Genomic DNA, 20639 nt, shown 5'->3' on the forward strand with positions numbered 1-20639 from the left:
TTATCCAACCATGGACTAACTAGGTTTAAAAGAATCGTCTTGTAAATTATAGACAAATTATACAATTAGTTATTTTTTTTTATTTATATTAAATGTTTTATGCATGTGCCGTGAGATTTGATGTGATGGAAAATCTTAAAAAAAAATTGGGTTTTGGATGAACTAAACAAGGCCTTAATCCTTTCCCGCCCTTACGCCCCTCAGCCCTCTTCCCTCAGTCCGTTCTCCCTCTCGTGTGAGTTATAAAACCGCTTACTCTCTCTCTATGTTTCTATTTTTAAAGAAAGTTGTTTTGAGGTTGTCTTAAGTCATATTTTAAATTTTGAATATAAATATTTTTTTTTAGGTTAAGTTTGAAAATATAAAAGTGATATAAGTAGATTTATCTTGAAATATAGTTTTATGTATTTATCTAATAGCCTGCCACCCCGAGCTATGGCTCATGTATGATGTTTCTTAAACTCACAAGTTAAGATAATAGCTAACCATACGGCAATTTAAGTTGAGGCAATTTATTTTTAGTTTTTTTATACGGCATTAATCCTTTATTGTACTAGCATGTAATATGCGTCTTGGAATTTATTTGATTAAGATTGATCCAAACTCGGTTAAATCTGACATAAATAGCTAGCTCATTTTATTGCACGAGCACTACACAATAAATTATATGTTTAGTTGCAACACATAGATACGTTTACTAGTGTATAATATTAGTAATCATCTGTCTCTCACTCTCCCGATCCATTCGTCCTTTACTGCTGTTGTTCCTTTGTCCGGCGTTATTCGTTCTCAACCTTCTCACTTTGAGTTTGAAGCTGCAAAAATCTCCATTGATGCCGCAACACTAACGTTATGACCTAGCTACAGTAGCCCGTTGACGCGCGCGAACAGACGTGTGGCCCATCATTCCCTTTTCTTAAAGTCATAAAGTGTGCACACCTATTTAAATTGAATCAATCTCTTGTCAATTTTCATTATACTAATATTTGGTGTTCGAAACAACTTTTATAAAAATAAATAAATAATTAAAAAACACCCTTTGCTTTTCAAATTTTAGTACTTACCTGCATTAAAGCAGAACGGAGAAATGTTTGTGTTCTGACCATGCTGCTGCGCTCTCATGCACAACAGCGAAGGGAAGCACTATGAATTCGTTTCACCAATCACTCGGGATCGGTGGTTGTGAAAAATCACTACACAAACTATCCATAAAGCAAAGGACGGCTGCAACCGTTGCATTCCAATACAGTGAAAGTTTGAAGCCAAAACACGTTTGCCTCTTCATGAGTTCAGATCTCAACCGTTGTAAACGAATGAAACTCATGTATACAAATTCACCGAATGAAGTGCTTAAGATTCTTCAACAAAACGTAACGATGACCACAAATTACAATAGTAACATAATTCCTTCATTGTACAAAGTGTGTTATTGTAACCACGGTGAACAAAAGTACTAATGTAACCATATACGATTTCGCTAACACCGTTAATGTTGAAGAACATATACAAATTCTTATACTCTTGTTCATCAGATGAAGTAACAATTGAGCGCACAGGTACCATGAGTGACAACTAAAATGGTAGATCAAAAGATGATACTTGAAAGCCGATGCCTGCAGTCGAGTAACAACTATATGCTAGACGAAGAACATACTCGAACGATTTCATCTTGGTAAGCGTATGCTATGACTCCGGTGCTTTTCCATAGCCCAGCTCTGACATCTCCCAGCTCGTCCGTGGGGCAACCTCCTGGTGTGACCGAGTGTAGTGCTGAGTACAACCAAGAGAATTATAAGCACTGATTAAGTCAATGAGGCAAACTACAAGTCTAAAGAACGAGTGTCCGAATTGTATAATAAGCGGATAAGGTCACTGTACCTCCATTTTCTCCAGCAATTCATGGGCAGTTGGTGCTGAAACAATTATATCTCTGCAATCTAGCTTAATAAAACCTTCCGTCGCCCCTTTGTCAAATAGCATGAGCAACGGGTCGTAGTAACCATCAACATTTAGTAATCCAACCTGCAGTATGTCAAGACTTACTTGTTCAGTGCCCATAAGCTACTTGTTTGCAGCCATATACTATAATACTGATACTTACTGGTTTATCATGAATTCCTAGTTGTGACCATGTTATCATCTCTAACAGCTCTTCCATTGTTCCATACCCTCCTGATGTCCAGAAAACCCCGTCATTGTCACATCAAACAAAATTTATGTCACTTTCAGCATGTACTAGTAGAGAAAAAAAATGTGTAAATTGTGTACCAGGAAGAGCAATGAAGGCATCAGCTTGTCGCGCCATCTCAGCTTTTCTTTCGTGCATATCGGAGACAACCTTTACTTCTCCAACGCTAGCACCAGATATCTGTTCCAAATGATTACACAGAGTACTGAAAGTAGGCCATAGTTTCAAATCTTTCATATCTCCATTCTTCAGAAGTTCAGATATGGTTAACACTTCCACGGCAGCACATGTATAAAAATGGTGTCTAGGACTCCGGGTTCACTTTGGAGCAAGTACCTAGAAAGAGTAGAATATTTGTTTTCCTAGTTGCCTTTGCCGCATTCCAAACTCTTCAGTTTGAGTTACATATAGACAATCATTCGAAACCTACCATCTACTGCCTAATGGAAAATTTTGTGCCTCGCACTCTTTCCCCTCTCAAGTTGAGATGTCCTATTGGCAAGTTACACAATCTTATAAATTAAACCCATCCAGTGGTAAATATTAAAATTCCAAGTTGTACCGCCCTAAAATCTAAACTGATAGGCTGCAACTGGCCATCTGCAATTCACCTACCCTAAATCCTAGTTCCAATTCCTTTGTGGTCACCTATTCACCTATTGGCAACCCCCAGAAGCAAAGGTGAATCAATCCGAGCCAAACAAACCTTAGGATCAAATGGTGACTTGGAGAGCACTACTGACATAGCACTACATGAGCTGCTACATACTAGAGCAAAATCATGTGAAACCAACATCCAGGGCCAAATTCGTGGGAATATTTCAAATGAACCACCTGTACGCAAGTAGAAAACCAAACGTCTCTCTTGTGAACCAATTAGCCGCTAGAGCAGAGTAATACTAGTAGAATTAAGAACGATCACGTAACAATCGAAACTTAAACGCATGCACAAAGAAGAAGAGAACAGACAAAAAGGACAGTTAATATTTAATATACACACCTCAAGCGGCATGAGTGCTCTTGGAATCACCCTGCAAACGGATCAAACAGAGCGGACGCATGTTAGACAGATTGCAGAGTTTCGAACATGAAGTTATAAACACAAGCAGAATTCTCCAGGAAAGCAGGTACCCTAGGACACTGCAGCCGCCGTCAAGAACCGTCTGCGCGATCAGGCCCATGAGCCCGACGCTGCCGCCGCCGTAGACCAAATCGATCCCCCTCGCCACCTGCAAAGGCGAGAAACCGAGGAATCCCGCCACGGAACGTGAGCGAGCGAGCGAGCTAGCAAGTAATCGAGACAGAGATCAGGAGTTTAGAAGCGGCCGCGGGCGCAGCCTTGCCATCGGCGGCGCATTACCAGCTCTTTGCCGAGGTCGAGCGCGGCGTCCCCGTAGACGGCGCGATTGCCGGGGTTGCTGCCGCAGAAGACGCAGATCCTGCCGAACCTGCTCGGCTCCGGCGCGTCCGCTACGGTGTCGCCCATGGCGGAGGAGCGGAGCGGGCAGTGGCGGCGGGACGGCGGATAAAGTGAGGTGTTCGGCTTTGGCTTCTTTGCCTTCGAGGAGAGGGGACGGGACGGGGGAGCTTCAAATGAAGGCGGCATCAGGGCTTCTCTCATGACGCGATCGTGCTGTTTAATAATCGCGTAATCAATTTGCCGGGTCAACTCCAGTGCCGCACCAGATTGCACCACAGGAGCCCACATGTCAGGGTGCGTTTCTTGCATATTGTCCCCGCAATCTGTAGCGTCTCATAATTGAGTCGTGGCATTGGCAACGTGTGAAAGCATTCAAAGGGAACCTTGTTATGCCCTTTTCTGGATAGAATTGGCACTGGCCGTAGCCGTCCTTTTTGCAACTAGTAGTTCTTTGCAATTGGCTACTGGCATCAAGCAGAAGATTTCATCGCTCTTTTTCTAGGATGAGAGCCAAGTGCCATACTATGGTACTTATGCTATTAGAGCGTCTCCATTGGCCTCTCAATCCCCCACTTTGAGGAGAAATATCTATACTTTGAGAGATTTGAGAGCACCAACCAACAAACTCCTAATCCAACCTACAATGAGAAAAAAAAATCTTAGTCACTTAAAGTTCATCCTCCAATCCTCAAAGATGTGGGGAACCCCCTCCTCCTATATGAGACATTTTTTGCGTGAGCTCCAACTGCCAGCGCCAGAGACAAGGATGAGGACGTGGTCACAAGATGGTGGTTATAGACGCCAACAGCGGGGGATAGGGAAGAGGAGTCCTATGATCTGAGCTTGTTCGCTTGAGTTTATCTGTCAAATCTGTCACCCATTCAGCGGTGTTTTTCTCTCACAACAAACCAGCCAAAAGTACTTTCAGCCATGTTCTTTCAGACAAAGTGAACAAGCTTGCTCTAGCTGCCTTGCCACATCTCCTACTCATGTCGTCCATGTGCCACGGCGGAGCAATGCGAGCTCCACACCAATGGCTAAGCATTAGAGTGAGGAGCACGGTGCGCCACCAAAGGGAGGACGAGACGAGGCCGACGAGTAGCAAGATGGGAAGAGGAGCAATTGCAGAACAGAAACATTGGATAGAGAAAAGGCGATAAATGGAGCAAATGCAATACGATGCTTGAAGTCGGGAGAGAAAGAAAGAGGTGGGGGAGAGAAAAATAAAAGCATCTCCAAGAGATTAGCCAAATCATTTTCTAAAGGTAAATTTAGCTATTGTTGAAGGAAAAACGTTTCCAACAGACTTTGTAAACGACTCTTCAAATTTAGTAGCTCTCCGTCCCACCTTATTCGCTCTCTACTTTTGGATAGTCTACCTCACTAGCCATTTTTATAGAGTCTGTTGGAGTACTCTAATATTTTTTTGTCAAATCTATTTTAGAGAGTAGCTAAATCAGTAAATTTGGCTATTATTTTTGGCTAATCTCTTGAAGATGCTCTAAAAGAGATGATTATTTAGGTATCCAAATATTAACATCAAGCGTGTTTGGGCCCACGGCGTGGGTGACCGTGTGGTGTGGTATCGTGGTTACGACCTCCACTCCTCGCACGGAAAATGCAAGTGCAATTTCAATCTCGTTGTGGGTGTGTCTTGCCACGATAGATAATGAGCCATTTGGTGGGATTTCGGATTTTTTTTTTCTAGCTAAAGATAGAGAACAAAATTGGCTTTCTAGAGCATTCACAAAATATAAAAAAGTTGTTAAATGGTAAAATGATATATAGAGTGATTTTTAGTTAAATACCTCTTCAAATGATAATTTATAAAGTTTAACAAACATTTTTGGAGATGCTCTAAATTTGCCACCGTAAATTCTCAGCTTCCTCCCTTAAAAATTAAAATAAATCCTCAGCTTCGTCACTTGCTTATATCGCGGTCCTATGGGAAAACAAAATCACAATGACCTCTTCTTCTTTTTTTGAACACTTTGCTGTTGACCTTGAGCATCGCAACAGCTCAAACGAGCTTATGTTGTCAGGTAGGACCATAGGAGTGATATGACGTCATGGTTTCGTCAGCAGCAGCCACATGTCGAACCCCAAGAGTCGGACCAGCAGGCAGTACCGGTCCGATGCGTCAGCAAACCTGAATAAGGCCAACAGGCCAACAACTCCTGGCAGACTTTCTGCGCGTTTCTCACTAATGGCCCTCTCGACACGTGGTCTAAACAGCCTGCTGCACAGGATCTAGGCCTTGTTTAGATACACTCAAAAATCCAAAATTTTATAAGATTCAAAACTTTATAAGATTCTCCGTTACATCAAATCTTGTGGTACATGCATGAAGTATTAAATATAGATAAAAAGAATAACTAATTGCACAGTTTACCTATAAATCACGAGACGAATCTTTTAAGCCTAGTTACTCTATAATTAGACAATATTTGTCAAATAAAAATAAAAATGCTACAGTATTAAAATTCAAAAACTTTTTGCATCTAAATAAGGCTAGCAAACATGTTTGGTTGCGTGTGTTAAAGTCTATCATCCATCACATCGAATATTTCAACACATGCATTAATCTAAAAACACAGCTAGAGAGTAAGGCCTTGTTTAGTTTACCCCAAAACCAAAAAGTTTTTAAGATTCTCCGTCACATCGAATCTTACAGCACATGTATAAAACATTAAATATAGACAAAAACAAAAACTAATTACACAGTTTGCCTGTAAATCGCGAGACGAATCTTTTGACGCTAGTTAGTCTATGATTGGATAATATTTGCCACAAAACAAACGAAAGTGTTACAGTAGCGAAATCCAAAAAGTTTTCGCATCTAAACAAGACATAATTTACGAGATGAATTCTTTAAGCCTAGTTATTTTATGATTGGACACTAATTATCAAATAAAACGAAAATATTATAGTATTTATTAAACTTTAGCAACTCCAATTATGCCATCCTAGCACTCTGGTATAGATGATGTTGGCAGGACAGCTCTGGGGCGACGACACCGTGCCGGGCGGTCACCGCCCGACGCAAACGCCACCGGCATCGGGGAAAGCTCGGCGAACCTGCTGCTGCCGGTGCCCGAGACGACACGCACTGACGCGGATCGCAGCTAGTCTCTTGTTTTTGTATAGTAGTGCAAGAGTCTTTCTAGTGTCGAATGGAACTGTGGATAGGGGCCGAGCGGCAGTGCGGCACGGCCGGCAGAAGACTCGCGCCAGATTAAACTACCGCTAATGTCCTGGGATTAGGGAAGCCACAGGCGCTTTGTTTAGTCCCTAGAGTTCATCGTTTGGAGATGTTGCGAGCACATGGAGCACACACATCTTCCGACCCCGAACACTTTGTGGGATCTAAGTCCAGGTGGTAGATGCCCTCTGTCTCCAAACGCTATGTACAGGCGCCATTACAGTATTAACCCATGGAAGATCCTCAGGGATTCTGCGGTGGATCTGCAGACATGTGTCGCTGTCTGCCGACACTCACAGAAAAGTTGTTCGCTAATTTATTGCGAAAGAAAAACACTGATAAACTTAAGAGAACGGAATCATATAGTCTACGCACAAGAGGGCGGCCTACAGTTGCTCAAGGTAAACTGATGACACATGACAGCAAACTGAGGGTGCATGTGGATCAAAGAATAACAGATTAAACAGATTCTCGTTTCACTTTACTCTTCCTGCAGCTTGATTAGTGATTGCAACCACTGTGCAAAATCTCCTTCCCAGATTTATTACCGTATTCTATTACACCCAGGAGATGGGATCCTCTAGCTATTGCTTTATAAAAGCATATAAACTATGGCATGCATCATGCTTTCTGAAGCATAAATTCTGCCACCAGATGGTTGCAGTTAAACAAGTCAACGATTCAACGTTCGTTTGGCTGATAAACCATGGCAGAAGGTATTGTTCGCTGATTTGTTGTCTGATTTAATATGAGAGAAATACATTGTTGAATGACTGACAGATTTGGCTGATAAGTCCAAACCAACAGGCCTGAGTCTACGAACAGGCCTGAGCTCAAACATTGGCTCTACGGTCTCGTATTAAGAACAGATGACTCAGTGGCCAGTTCCAGTTTGAAGTTCAGAATCTCTTTGACAAACTCATTTGAGTTCTTTTTTTCTAATAACTTCACCTGAATCATCTCCATATCCATCTCCCTCCAACACTGACAGACACCTTTGCATTTCATGAAGCAATGACCTCCATCCTCATCAAATATAATGCATACCGGACACCTTGTTTCTAGATCAATGTGTCGTCGCTTCATACCCATCTTGAGTGGTAGGCTGTTGTGTGCAACCCTCCAGACAAATTGCTTCACTTCCTGTGGACAAAGAAATCTTCCAAATTCTCTTCCAGACCATGTCATCTGCAGTACTGTTCTGTGTATTGGACTTGCTGGTTCTGCTTCATCCTTGGAGCTTCATCGTCATCAAGTACATGGCGCGCCAATTTCACGGAGAAACCCCTTTGGAATCAAAATGCTATGCAATAGTATCCTCCATCCCCATCCGAATAGGAATGCCAAGAATATTCGCAACATCTTCTTCCAAGAACACCTCCCTTTTACGTAACTGAAACTATTAGCTCCGAGATTTTGGTTAAGAGTATTGCACCCCTTGGCGTTCTAGGCCGTCTCGGGAATCCTGTTGGTTTCCAGGGGTCATCAGTCATCTCATATTCTGATCTCCCACCCTCCAAATGAGACCCTGACATAGTGCTCTCACTCCCCTGATAATGTTGCACCATGTGTAAGAGATCCCTAGCTTTTCCATCACCCCAAAGAAGTCCTCTTCAGGCCAGTACCACAAATTGATTTTACTATATATTATATATTTAGATGCATAGCAAAATCTATGTATCAAGAAATACCATAACATCTTATAATTTGAAATGGGGCAATGAACTAATAGTGTGTTTGGTTTGAGGAATCACTCCATCCTAGATGAGGTAGTGCATCATGAGTCTATTCCTCAAATTCGGTGAAATGACTTCATTCCTCAAATTAGCTTGTGAGAAATTAAGTGATGATGCATCAACCTATTTCAGCCCACAAACCAACAAAAAAACAAAGAATAAATGATAGACTAGCTCATTCCTCAAACCAAACACCCTGTAATTGCTCACAATATATGTAACTTTAATCAGAATATGGTTGAATAAGTTTGGACAAGGAATGTATAGCCCACATTTTTCAAAATGTACATATTTTTCCCTAAAAAAAACTTTGAATCTGCAAGTCCTCGCATGATTTATTTTTTTCAAACAGCAGACAAGCAAGGAGGTTTGCATCACTTGTGATACATTGTCAATTTCACTGTGCTGATCCAGCAGACCAGCACAGAGGTACAGTGAATACCAATCATCACCATCCCGCGTTACTCTAACAGGTAGGAGCAGTTCGGCATTGGTACAGCACAAATCTGGATGGTACCAAAATGAGCAACGAGGCATTGAAATCAGAGCATACATACAAGTCAACATGAATATGCCTAACGTATAGTATTATGGAAATAAACAGGACTAGGTTTTAAAACATGGCAACAGGCCGGTCATCATTCTTCTTGTCCAAACTTCTTCTAGCGCCTCGACCTTTTAGAGTCAAACCGTTCAACCTCTTAGAAGTAACTGAAACCTCCGATCCAGCAGTGCTTTGAACATCTACCGAAGATAACGCCGTCCTGCTAATGTGGTGCAGGTCAGAAGATCGTTGCCTTTGAAGCGGGAACTTATGTGTGCTAGAACCGTTCAACCTTGCTTTTGCTGATTTAGTCCAGTTCATGTAGTTCGGCCCACCTCCATGACCATAATCAGATCTTCTCTCTGATGTTAGGAAACTGGTGCCAGACACTGGAGTGACAGAGGAAGTTGAAGGAGAGCTGGCATCACACACAAAATCTGATGAAGAAGCTGAGATTGTGGAAGGAGGCCTAGCTGCCACCCTTGTTGTTATATTGTTTCTTCTGATTTTGACTGAGCTTGCATCTGAAAGTTTTGAGCTGACTGCATTCATCTCATCAATGCTTTCTGAACACCGTGAATTGTTGGAGTATTCAGTGTGGGTTTGCTCCATAAGGCGGCTCTCCCAAGGTTTCGGTGCCATCGACCCATCCAAATAGCTCCAATTATGATTGCTTCTGCTAGTCCCATGATTCCTGAGAGAAACAGCAGGAGAGCTAGGTCTTCCACTGTGGCTTGAACTTCGCTGTGAAAACAACAGTTAGTATATATGTATGAAGAAAAACAATAAGTTTTTTCTGTTCCCGGATCATTGCTGCAAGATGAATTTATACTTATACCTGGTGGGAAAGAGCATAAGCAATTGCTCTTTCTCTCTTTACCGCACCCTCATGCCTCATTTGTATCTTTGATCTTAAGTCATCCACAGTACCTTGACTATCACACCATCCTGTCTGCAGTTTGAAGCATGTCATCCAAACGTCCACACATGGTCATCATAGATGTTTAAAACTAGACAGTTGTGCAGATCAATTGTCCTACAGAGCACTCTGCAGCTAACTAAAAATTTGTTTGAACATCAAACTTGACACAAACAACATCACAGGGTTGCATTATTGGTGGCATCATCAGACGCAGGCTTACCTATCAATGACACTACCAAGACTAATTCAAACATACACTGTCAATACAAAGCAATATACTCCCTCCGTTCCAAATTATAAGTCGCTTTGACATTTTGGTACATCCAAATTATAAGTCGCTTTGACTTTTTTGTACATCCATTTTGCTATGCATCTAGATAAATAACAGAATGAATGATCCAAAAAAGTCAAAGCAACTTATAATTTGGAACGGAGGGAGTATATGTGAAATCAGTGTCATTACTTAAAGAGAGCTCAATGTTAAAATCATTCATGCATCATAGAGATGTATTTTACTGTTGCAAATCTCCAGCAAAAGCAACCGATTAGACTAGGTGACAAATACTTATTTGACTGATGCATGAAGAGTACATATGAACATGTTGCACAAGCGTAGTAAATAGTACGAACTAAGCACAAGGAAAGAAGGCAACATAACTGCAATGGCTGAACTCCGCACAAAACAAACGTTCAAAACCAACAAGTTTTGAAGGGCTACCTCTGCTTCCTTGACAGGGTCAGCATGGCCGCTTCGGTCGTCGAGGATGTCCTCTGAGTGGCGGCCGTCCGTAGAGATCCGGAAGCGGCGGTCCCGCGCGCGCTCCTGGACCCTGACGAGCGCGTTCATGCACTTGAGCGTGACGGCGAGCTGCTTGCGCACGCGGCGGCCACGCACCAGCGCCTGCAGCCGCACGATGCCTCGCAGTGCCCTCAACGCCCTCCGAGCCTTCACACATCCAGCGACAAGAAACAGTGAGGGAACAAAAAAAAAAAGACGTGCACTTTTACCAGGAAACCGAGCGACACGAACGGAGGCGGCGGCGGCGGGTAAGCCTACCAGGAATGCGCGGAAGGCGGACTGGATGCGGACGGCAGCCCACTCCTGCCTGATGACGCGGAAATCCCTGGGCTGCGCGCGCACGACGGCCGCGACGACAGAGCTGCTGAGCGCGTCGACAGTGGACGACGCCTCGGACGGCGCCTCCGACGGCGGCGCGCTGCTCCCCCGCTGCGAGGACGAGCTCCGCCACAGCCGGCTCCACTTCCGCCCCTTCCCGGCGGCGCCGGGCCTCTCCCTCTCTGCTGCCGGCCGGAGCCCCACCAGCGTCCGGATCCACTTGCCCGACGCCCCCATCCACGCCGCAACGCGAGAAAAAACCACAAATTTCTCCTCCCTCTCTCCCTATCTCTCCTTACTGCGAAGAGCGTGCACTGCTCCCACGACGACGAGGCGAAACGGCCAAATGGGCAAATGGGGAGGTGGTGGGCGGCGTGCCTTGGCCGTTGTGCGTGCGTGCTTCGGTTACGAGTCCCGGGGGAGCCGTTCGGTCGCGGTTCAAATTTTGAAACCGGGACGAGCACCAAGCCGGGAAAAAGGGAAAGCCACGGCCGAGCGAGCTCCGGGTCCCCACCCTGTCAGACTTTGGGGGGAGGGGAGCAACGGTGCAGGCGGGCGCAGTAGAAAAGGCGAGTTTTGCAGCTCACGCGCTGACCTTTTTTCGCTCGATGGGCTTCGAGAAAGACGCGCTATTGATTGCCCGTCTTTTTCGTGGCACGGGCCGATGAGCCTGCTGACTGCACCGGCTTGTTTGAGGCACCAAATAATCTCAAATTCCACTAAAAAAACCCAAATAATCTCAAATTTAATTAGATTTATCTAAAACACTACCATATCTCTATCTTTTAATAGATTTATTGCAAAAAGTTTAAAATATATTTTAGGATTAATATAGTAATATTTATTATGTCTCATAAATATTAGTACTCCTCCCTTTAAAATAAGTGCACCTTTCATTTTCTGAGAAGTCATCATGACATAAATTTAAATAATAAACTTATTTGATATTATTTTTTATATATTTTGAAGAACTTAAAAGAGTTGACTACTTGAAAAACGAAATGCACATTGTTTTAGATGGGGAGAGTCTTTATTATAAATATTTAGTTAAAATTTGGGATTATTTGACTCCTCGATAAACGAACTTTTTATTCTTTTTAATAGAGAAAGTATGTCGGTATGTGCATCTTGGCTCATTTGAGTAGGGCCCTATTTTGTATAGTAGTAAAAGTACATTTATATAAGAAGCTTCGCAAATGAAGCAAAAAGCAACTATCTTAAATTTATCTTTAATTAATTTGAAACCAAAAAGATACTATTTATATTGTTTTTGTTTTAAAAATTATTAAAATTTGAAGATTATTAATATAATTAGAATTTCTATGTTGCAACGTTGGAGCATATTTAATAGTCGCTGCCTCGTTAAGACCAGTTCCTTGGATGATAATTTTCAATGTTTTCCCTATTAAAGACATATTTGGATCTAATTCTCTTATAGTGAAATTTTGGATTCTATATAGTGAATGTATAGAATATGGACTCTGAGTTAAAAGAAACAAGAGATGTTTGGATCTGATTCTTATAACAACTATTGTATTTGCATAAAAATCTTCAAATAGTAGATTTGAGGTAGATAGTTGGATTCTAGGTTTTCATTCTAGAATTTAAATGTTTGGATTTCATTTGCATTTTTCTGTTCCATTGTCATTTTTGTTAGAAGGTCTAAACAAGGACCGACATACTCTCCCTGTCCATATAAGAATGCAACTCTATGATTTATGCAAATCAAAATAGCTTAACTTGACCAAGTTTATAGCAGAGAATAACATTAACAAGTTTTTTATTTTGCATCATAGATGGTACTCTCACCATTCCAAATTATAAGACATTGTGACTTTTCTATATACGTGCTTTTGTTATGTATCTAGATATAGTATATATCTAAGTGCATAGCAAAAGCTATGAATCTAAAAAAAGCTAACATATTTAAGAATTTGGAATGGATGGAGTAGTACTTTTTTTATACTCTACCCGTTAATAAAAGAATGGAATTCTAGTATAACACCAAACCAAAAGCATCTTAAGCTTGGACTAACTATAAATAAAAATCAATAATTGTAATATCAAATAAGTATCATTAGATTCGCTAGCTATAAGATATATTTTTATACTATAATTTTTCATGTCATAAATGTTAATAGTTTTTATATATATATTTGTCCAAACTTTAAACACGATAACTAAGGATGCACCTAAAATTACATTCTTTTATGAATAGAGATAGAGATAGTATATATCTCTACTACTTAAACCTGCATGGCTGGCAGGCGCAATGTTGAAAATAAATGATGCTTAGAATAAGAGAGAGAAAGTTAGAACATCGATTTTCTTACTTAGATTAGAAAAACGTGGCATCGAGAAATGCTGAGGCATTGGTGTTGATCGAATGGCCATGTCAGTTAGGCAAGTGTCTCCTGGGGATGGCCCCCAAGTGTTTTACGTATCACTGCTACCATTGCAAGAAATAGTAAGTTTAAACATCGGTGCTCTGTGTTAGTGACAAGACGTATGAAACATCGATAATATTGTGGCTGCTCATAGATTTTTTTTAACTGAAATATGGACCCACTTAATGCATGTACCATTGTGTACAAGAAAATTACAGGAACTTATTTATAGGCTCTACTAGTCAAATGCAACTCGTTCTATCGTTAAATAAATCAATTCGTAGAATCTGTGACAGTTATTTTTTAAAAAAATTAACTCATTTTATAATAGAAAAGTGTAATAAGAATGTCATAAAATAGATACTTTTAAAAATATATTTTATGGTAAATCTAATAATAGTAATTTGATATATAAATTTTAATGGTTTTTTTAGAAATTCGGTTTATAAAATTTGGCTTAAACAATTTTAGGATTTTATTTATTTAGACACGGAGGGAGAGGGTACTTTGATCATAGACATTGCCTGAAAATACAGCCTGTCTGGGTCAACGCCGACGTGGAGTCTGGGGGCAGCACATCATCGTATTGCTTTCGGCCTGGAGTGAAGTCGGTTCCCAATCTCGCGCTTCTCTAGCAATTTCTTAACAGCCTGTGTGGGGCCTCATTTTAGATGCGAAAAGATTTTGGATTTTACTACTGTAGCACTTTCGTTTGTTTGTGACAAATATTGTTCAATTATGAATTAACTAGAATCAAAATTTATCTCGCGATTTACAGCTGTATAATTAGTTTTTATTTTCGTTTATATTTAATATTTTATACGTGTGCCAAAAGATTCGATGTGACGGAAAATTTTGAAAACTTTTTGGTTTTCGGGTTGAACTTAGACCTTGTTTAGTTTCAAAAAAATTTACAAAATAGAAATAGTATCACTTTCGTTTATATTTGATAAATATTATCCAATCTTGTACTAACTAGACTTAAAAGATTCGTCTCGTCAATTCCGACCAAATTGTGCAAATAGTTTTTATTTTTGTCTATATTTAATACTTTATACATGCGTTTAAAGATTCTAAAAAATTTTGCAAAATTTTTTTAGAACTTCCCAAGAAATTTTGCAAATTTTTTTAGATTCCCCGTCACATCGAATCTTTAGACACATGCATGAAGTATTAAATATAGATAAAAATAAAAACTAATTGCACAGTTTGGTCGAAATTGACGAGATAAATTTTTTGAGCCTAGTTAGTCCATGATTGGACAATATTTATTAAATACAAACGAAAGAGCTTTTTACAAAATAGGCCTCGGTCTTTTTTACGAAAACGAAGACCCCACCGTGGTATATTCTCCGTCCCTCTGCTCTGTGTCCGCACTGCCCTCCGGAGGAAAACCCGCACAAGAAAAGAGAAACCCGCAAGCCGCCCCGCGCAGGCCGTCGCCCGTTGCTGCGGTCAAATTCGTCGGCGGTCGTGGGCGGCGGGGTGACTGGCCGCCGGCCGGCCCGGCCGCGGGGCACGCCCGGCCTGGTGGGATCCCTTCGGACTTCCACAGACGCGCGGGGGGTTTTTGATTTGGATGAGAGGAGCGCGGCGGCGGGATGGGGACCCCTTCGCAGGGCTCGGTGGCCGTGGCGGCGGCCCAGGTCGACCTCTGCGCGCTCGACCTCGTGCCCATCTTTGCCAAGGAGATGATTGCCGGCGGCGTCGCCGGCGCCTTCTCCAAAACCGCCATCGCGCCGCTCGAGCGCGTCAAGATATTGCTGCAGGTTCGTGGGGTCCTCTCGTTCGTCCCGTGGGTAGACCTGCGTGTGTAGATAATACGTTGCAATGTAGGCATATCGATTGTTAGATAAAATCTTCTGATTTGCGTAGGCCTATGGATCCTCTCTCGCCATGTCTGCAACTGAAACGAGTTTATCGATGTAGGAGTAGTGGTCAAATGTGAACGACCATAGACAAGATTTGGTTCAGGATGCAACGTCCAAGATTCATAGCGAAATGATCTTTTGTCCTGTCACTCAGCAGTCTTTGAGAACGAAGTGTTTTTTTTAATTGAAACTACCCACATGCTTTGCAATGCAAGATTGTGACTGCAAGTTTCTTTGTGTAGAATTACAATAATCTTTCTGTGTAAGAACTCGATGCTATTGAATTCGTCCTGCTTTTTCCAAGGTATACCAGGCTTCATTTTAGGGCGTGGACAGTGTTCAGTCAAAATTCTGCTTGTCTTGCCTTGTAGATGCTACGTACATGTTACAAAAGCTATCCAACTGCCTAATTAATTATGCACATCACGCCTAATGCTATTTTGAGATTAATGCATGCTAATTCTCACTCACATTTATTCTGCTTATGTAGACTAGAACAAATGAGTTTGGGTCTCTTGGAGTTCTCAAATCATTGAAGAAACTGAGACAACTTGATGGAGTCATGGGGTTTTACAAGTACGTAGCAATTTGGATATTGCATTACTTGGACTGAATCATCAAGGTTAGGATATAATATTGCTTACTAACCTTGTATTAATGCTATCTTCAGAGGAAATGGTGCCAGTGTGCTGAGAATTGTTCCTTATGCTGCATTACATTACATGGCATATGAGCGGTACCGGTGTTGGATTTTGAATAACTGTCCCTCATTGGGAACAGGGCCTTTAGTAGATCTTTTAGCTGGTTCAGCATCAGGGGGAACTGCTGTATTGTGTACTTATCCCCTGGATTTGGCCCGGACTAAGCTTGCCTTCCAGGTTTTTTCTTTTGCACTAGTAATTTTGTCTTTACGATCTCAAGTCCTTCATCGCCTTCCTTTTGTCATTCTGGATTACTAAATCTTTACTTGAACATCTATACTTCTTGGATCAAGGATATAATGTTTAAGATAAGTTGCTTCATAAATAAATAATAATAGTGATCAATAATTGTTCGATCAACAAAGTTTTGATCTCTAACAATTACATTTCATCATAATCAATGTTTATTTGAGCATTTGAATTGATCAAATGAAGATTTTTCTGACATTCCTTATTTCTCTCACTTTTTTAATAAAAAGTGTTGCTCATTGTTCTCTCTGGAGATATGTACACAGGAAATCAGTAATATTTATTTGTCAAACAAAGGGAGTAGTATTTACATCCCTACCACACGAAATACCTTTCTACCCGCCTTATTACCACGCTGGGTTCATGTAACTGGCAGTAAATGTAGTTCTTTTGGCCAAATTGGTCGGTAACTGAAAAACTCTTGCCGGTACCCACCACCCTGTTAGGTTTTCTTCTACATCAAAATGCTTAAACATGCTTGTTCAAAAATTCAAGTCTTCAAAAATTTCTAATTGAAATTCACACATCAAGCCAGAGTAGCTTTCAGGGCTGAATAGTTGATGTTTATCTTTTGTCACAGGTCAATAATTCAGAGCAACTAGGCAGAGCTTTGAAAAGGGGAAGTCCTCAGCCAGCATATGGAGGAATAATTGATGTCTTTAGAGGTGTTTACTCAGAAGGTGGAGCACGGGCTCTTTACCGAGGTGTAGGTATGGTTATTCCCTTCATACGTCATATTATCATTAATTGTTCAAGCACTTGGAAATCTCTAGTCAGCTCACTAGGCGCTATAAGCAGTTTAGATTCAGGTACATCATATTTTAGTTATGTCTGGATGAATTTATTACTTGTTGATGTAGTGATACTGTTCAGAGTTTAGTCAGCCCACTAGGCGCTATAAGCAGTATAGATTCAGGCACAGCATATTTTAGTTATGTTATGTCTGGATGAGTTTATTACTTGTTGATGTAGTTATACTGTTCAGAGTCGGGGCTCAAATCTGAACCATTCTTCATCAGGTCCAACGCTCATGGGGATACTTCCTTATGCTGGTCTTAAGTTCTACATATATGAAGGACTGAAGGCACATGTACCAGAAGATTACAGAAGTTCAGTAACATTGAAGCTGTCGTGTGGTGCCGCTGCTGGTTTATTTGGACAGACTCTTACTTATCCATTAGATGTTGTCAGGAGGCAGATGCAGGTATCATATTTGCAGTGTCTGTTTATTATTATCATCGTAAGAAGATACTCCCTCTGCCCGTGAAAGCTTCAATTCCTAGAGTTGTCTTAAGTCAAACTTTTTAAACTTTAACCGAATTTCTAGAAAAAACACTAAGATTTATAGTACCAAATTTGTATCATTAGGTTTATCATAGAATATATTTTCATAAGATACTCATTTTATGTTATAGATATTGATACTCTTTTCTATAAAGTTGGTCAAACTTAAAAAAGTTTGACTGGCACGGATTCTAGGAATTGAAGATTCCAGGGACACAGGGAGTACTCATGTTCTTGATAGTCACTTTGTGATTCTGACTTTCTTTTTGTGTGTGTGTGTGTGTTTGCTCCCCTTGTTGTAGGTTCAGAGTCAGCAACATCATGAACAATTTGGTGGGCCACGAATAACAGGCACATTCCAGGGTCTTTTGTCCATTAAACAAACACAGGGCTGGAAACAATTATTTGCTGGCTTGAGCCTGAATTACATCAAGGTATTTATGAAGATAATTATTGACATTTTGGTTCAACTCATTAGAGTTGGCATGCTTAGGTGTTTAGTTATATGCCAAGTGGCTCGTACACATTGTTTCGGCTATTTAGTTCCCAAAGACACTGAACAAAACCTATTGCAACTGTCCCACTATAACAGTGCCTGAAAGTCCTGCATTCGTGGTTAGAACTGACCCAAGTTTTAGAACTTTGTTGTGAAGTATTGATGCATATTTTTCCTTCCTGTCTGAATTTTTAAGACATAAAATTTGATATCTGTGATGGAAAACAAAAATAGACAAGTGGTTTCTTCTTTTTGTTGAAAGTTTATCAGTTTGTACCTTTCTTTTCGATGCTTGATGTGCTCTTTAGAACCCTTGGCCAGGAATCCTCTGTAACTGTAACCTTATCTGGAATGTGGACCTTTTATTAGTAACCCAGGTTATTGTTTCTAGTTTGTGACTTTTCTTATAGGCAAATTGGCCTTGTTAAATTTGAACTAACTGGATTCTCCTTCTCCCTATTGAACAGCATGCTTTATCTTCATGTTTTCTGTTTACTATATGTGCATCTGACTAACTGTTTTACTTGTTACTCTCTTTACTTGTATTCAGATGTGTACTATGATTGTCATGTTTTGATGCGTAATGTTAAAACAAGGATCATTTTGTAGGTGGTGCCCTCAGTGGCCATTGGTTTCACCGCATATGACACCATGAAGCATTTGCTGAAGATACCACCAAGAGAGAAGAGGTCTGGGCATGGCCCTGCTTGAAACTTTGGTTGCTCTACTCTTCAGTTTTAGCAGAACGTACTGCTTCCGAGGCTTGGAAATGCCGTAGGAAGCTTGCAACAGAAGAAGCAGCCTCGCCCGCAACTCTGTTGCTGCTTCTGAGGCTTGGAAATGCCGTAGGAAGCTTGCAACAGAAGAAGCAGCCTCGCCCGCAACTCTATTACCTATAGTACTGATTGTGTCAAGTAATAACTATAGCTACCTGACGTATACTTTCATTCTAAATTTCCTCATTCATTTACCTTTTGAATTTCGAGTGTACATTTTATCCACCGTGTGGAATGGTGGTACTGAGTTAACACATCTTGTGGCATGACTATACAGAAACTTAAAACTGATCGATCTATTCCTTGATTAACATACTGTATTATCCTTTACAATAAGGTCGGTGCCTTCTAGGCTTGGCCTCCAAAAAGCCTCAAGGTGGCTTAACTTGGTTGGGGGTTAGCCACCTAACCAAACAGGTCCAATATATCTAGAGTCCCTAGACAAATAGCGAGCATCTCCAACAGTTCCCTATATGGGTTGCCATCCTCTAAAATTTGGCAAAACATCAAAATTTCAATCTCCAACAGTTCTCCATTTAGTTTGCCATTTTTTGCCAAGTTGCCATCCAGAGCCCCCCGCGCGTAAAAATGCGCGCGTGCATCTCCGTTGCCATCGAGCGCCGCGGTTCTCGGAGGGTGGATGGCGCGCGTCGGACTTTTTCTTCCCGCGTGAGGATGGACGCGGGCGAGTGGAGGCGCCCCGCGGCGAGGGCGTGGAGCTCAGAGCGGAGGAGAGAGTGGAGGCCGCCGCCGGAGGCGAGGCGGGCCAGGAGGAGCGCGTGGAGACGGAGCGGGAGCGGCGCGCGGAAGTGGGCGCGAGACCACCGCGCGAGGGCGACGAGGCGCGGGAGCGGGGGCGGCGGGGAGGTGCGGAGGAGGAGGTGGAGGACGCGGCGGAGGCCGTTGGCGCGCCGCCGCTCGTGAGCGCCAGCACGCGGTCGAAGCGGCCCGCCGCGAGGTGCGCCAGCAGCGTGGCGAGCGCCATCGGGCATCGGGGTGGGTACTGATTCGCGCGATGGAGGAAGCGGCTGCTGTACGGCGCGGCTGCTGTTCGCCTCCTTTTTTTTTATTTGGCAATGAGAAATAGAGAACTGTTGGAGATGAGCTTTTTTCAACTTGGTAAATCATTATAGCAACTTGCTAAAACTCGCAATTTGGCAAGTGAGAAGTAGAGAACTGTTGGAGATGCTCAGCAACAAACATAATCTAGATAGATTGAGACTCGGCTTGCGTATCGCATCAGGTTAGGTAAGCGCGTCGGCGGCTGGGCCGTGGCGGGCCAGGCCAGTGGCAATACGGGCGCTTGTCCCGCCCTGCGAACAAAGGTTTTGTTCGGGAAATCGGGACGGCACGGCCGCACGGGTAGATCACGCCCATCGCGGCCCGCCTGTCGACCTGGGTGTGGTCGCATGGCGCGTCACGGCCGTCACGGGGCACACTAGGCTCGTAGCGGCGCCACGCGCCCACGCCCAACGGCTGCGTTGGTGCAGTGATGGTGACGCGAGGGACCCGGACGTGCATAACGAAAACAGGATGCCCGAACTCAATGACGCGCAATGTTTTCTGCATACTTTCTGCACGCAACGCAAACAGTGCAAGCTGCATGATTTGAGCCGGCCTCTGTGCTTCTGTGCAAGGGATGATTTGAACTCGTGATCGACCTGTTGCTCTCCATCTCTATATAAAGCATTAAATATATATTAAAAAATAATTAATTATATAGTTTATCTATAATTTGCGAGATAA

The 20639-nt window shown here is 42.1% G+C and overlaps 3 protein-coding genes across 3 annotated transcripts; 1 reads left to right on the forward strand and 2 right to left on the reverse strand.

Moving 5' to 3' along the window:
* Positions 1334-3912, reverse strand: LOC8059168 (probable cytokinin riboside 5'-monophosphate phosphoribohydrolase LOGL1). Its single transcript, XM_002458336.2, has 7 exons — positions 3549-3912; positions 3320-3417; positions 3189-3219; positions 2269-2368; positions 2102-2172; positions 1879-2022; positions 1334-1770 (listed from the first exon to the last, which is right to left on the reverse strand). Exons 1-7 carry the CDS (start codon positions 3894-3896, stop codon positions 1684-1686), a joined length of 879 nt encoding a protein of 292 aa, XP_002458381.2. The 5' UTR covers positions 3897-3912; the 3' UTR covers positions 1334-1683.
* Positions 8856-11571, reverse strand: LOC8069771 (protein IQ-DOMAIN 1). Its single transcript, XM_002458337.2, has 4 exons — positions 11070-11571; positions 10731-10958; positions 9929-10042; positions 8856-9834 (listed from the first exon to the last, which is right to left on the reverse strand). The coding sequence occupies exons 1-4, from the start codon at positions 11364-11366 to the stop codon at positions 9160-9162; spliced, it is 1314 nt and encodes a 437-aa protein (XP_002458382.1). The 5' UTR covers positions 11367-11571; the 3' UTR covers positions 8856-9159.
* On the forward strand, positions 14891-19204 carry LOC8069772 (graves disease carrier protein homolog). The gene is made up of 7 exons (XM_002456190.2): positions 14891-15285; positions 15878-15963; positions 16058-16265; positions 16918-17047; positions 17357-17541; positions 17924-18055; positions 18727-19204. The coding sequence occupies exons 1-7, from the start codon at positions 15118-15120 to the stop codon at positions 18826-18828; spliced, it is 1011 nt and encodes a 336-aa protein (XP_002456235.1). The 5' UTR covers positions 14891-15117; the 3' UTR covers positions 18829-19204.

Source organism: Sorghum bicolor, chromosome 3 (genome assembly GCF_000003195.3).
Source record: "Sorghum bicolor cultivar BTx623 chromosome 3, Sorghum_bicolor_NCBIv3, whole genome shotgun sequence".
NCBI classification, from domain to species: domain Eukaryota; kingdom Viridiplantae; phylum Streptophyta; class Magnoliopsida; order Poales; family Poaceae; genus Sorghum; species Sorghum bicolor.

Coding starts and splice junctions, on each gene's coding strand:
- LOC8059168 (XM_002458336.2), bottom strand. CDS start 3,896: ATGTGGGCTCCTGTGGTGCAATCTGGTGCGGCACTGGAGTTGACCCGG. Junction 3,418..3,548: donor TCGACCTCGGCAAAGAGCTG/GTAATGCGCCGC, acceptor TCGCCTTTGCAG/GTGGCGAGGGGGATCGATTT. Junction 2,369..3,188: donor GAGCACTCATGCCGCTTGAG/GTGTGTATATTA, acceptor CATTTGGAACAG/ATATCTGGTGCTAGCGTTGG.
- LOC8069771 (XM_002458337.2), bottom strand. CDS start 11,366: ATGGGGGCGTCGGGCAAGTGGATCCGGACGCTGGTGGGGCTCCGGCCG. Junction 10,043..10,730: donor ACCCTGTCAAGGAAGCAGAG/GTAGCCCTTCAA, acceptor TTCAAACTGCAG/ACAGGATGGTGTGATAGTCA. Junction 9,835..9,928: donor CTTATGCTCTTTCCCACCAG/GTATAAGTATAA, acceptor TTGTTTTCACAG/CGAAGTTCAAGCCACAGTGG.
- LOC8069772 (XM_002456190.2), top strand. CDS start 15,118: ATGGGGACCCCTTCGCAGGGCTCGGTGGCCGTGGCGGCGGCCCAGGTC. Junction 15,964..16,057: donor GGAGTCATGGGGTTTTACAA/GTACGTAGCAAT, acceptor TGCTATCTTCAG/AGGAAATGGTGCCAGTGTGC. Junction 16,266..16,917: donor GGACTAAGCTTGCCTTCCAG/GTTTTTTCTTTT, acceptor CTTTTGTCACAG/GTCAATAATTCAGAGCAACT.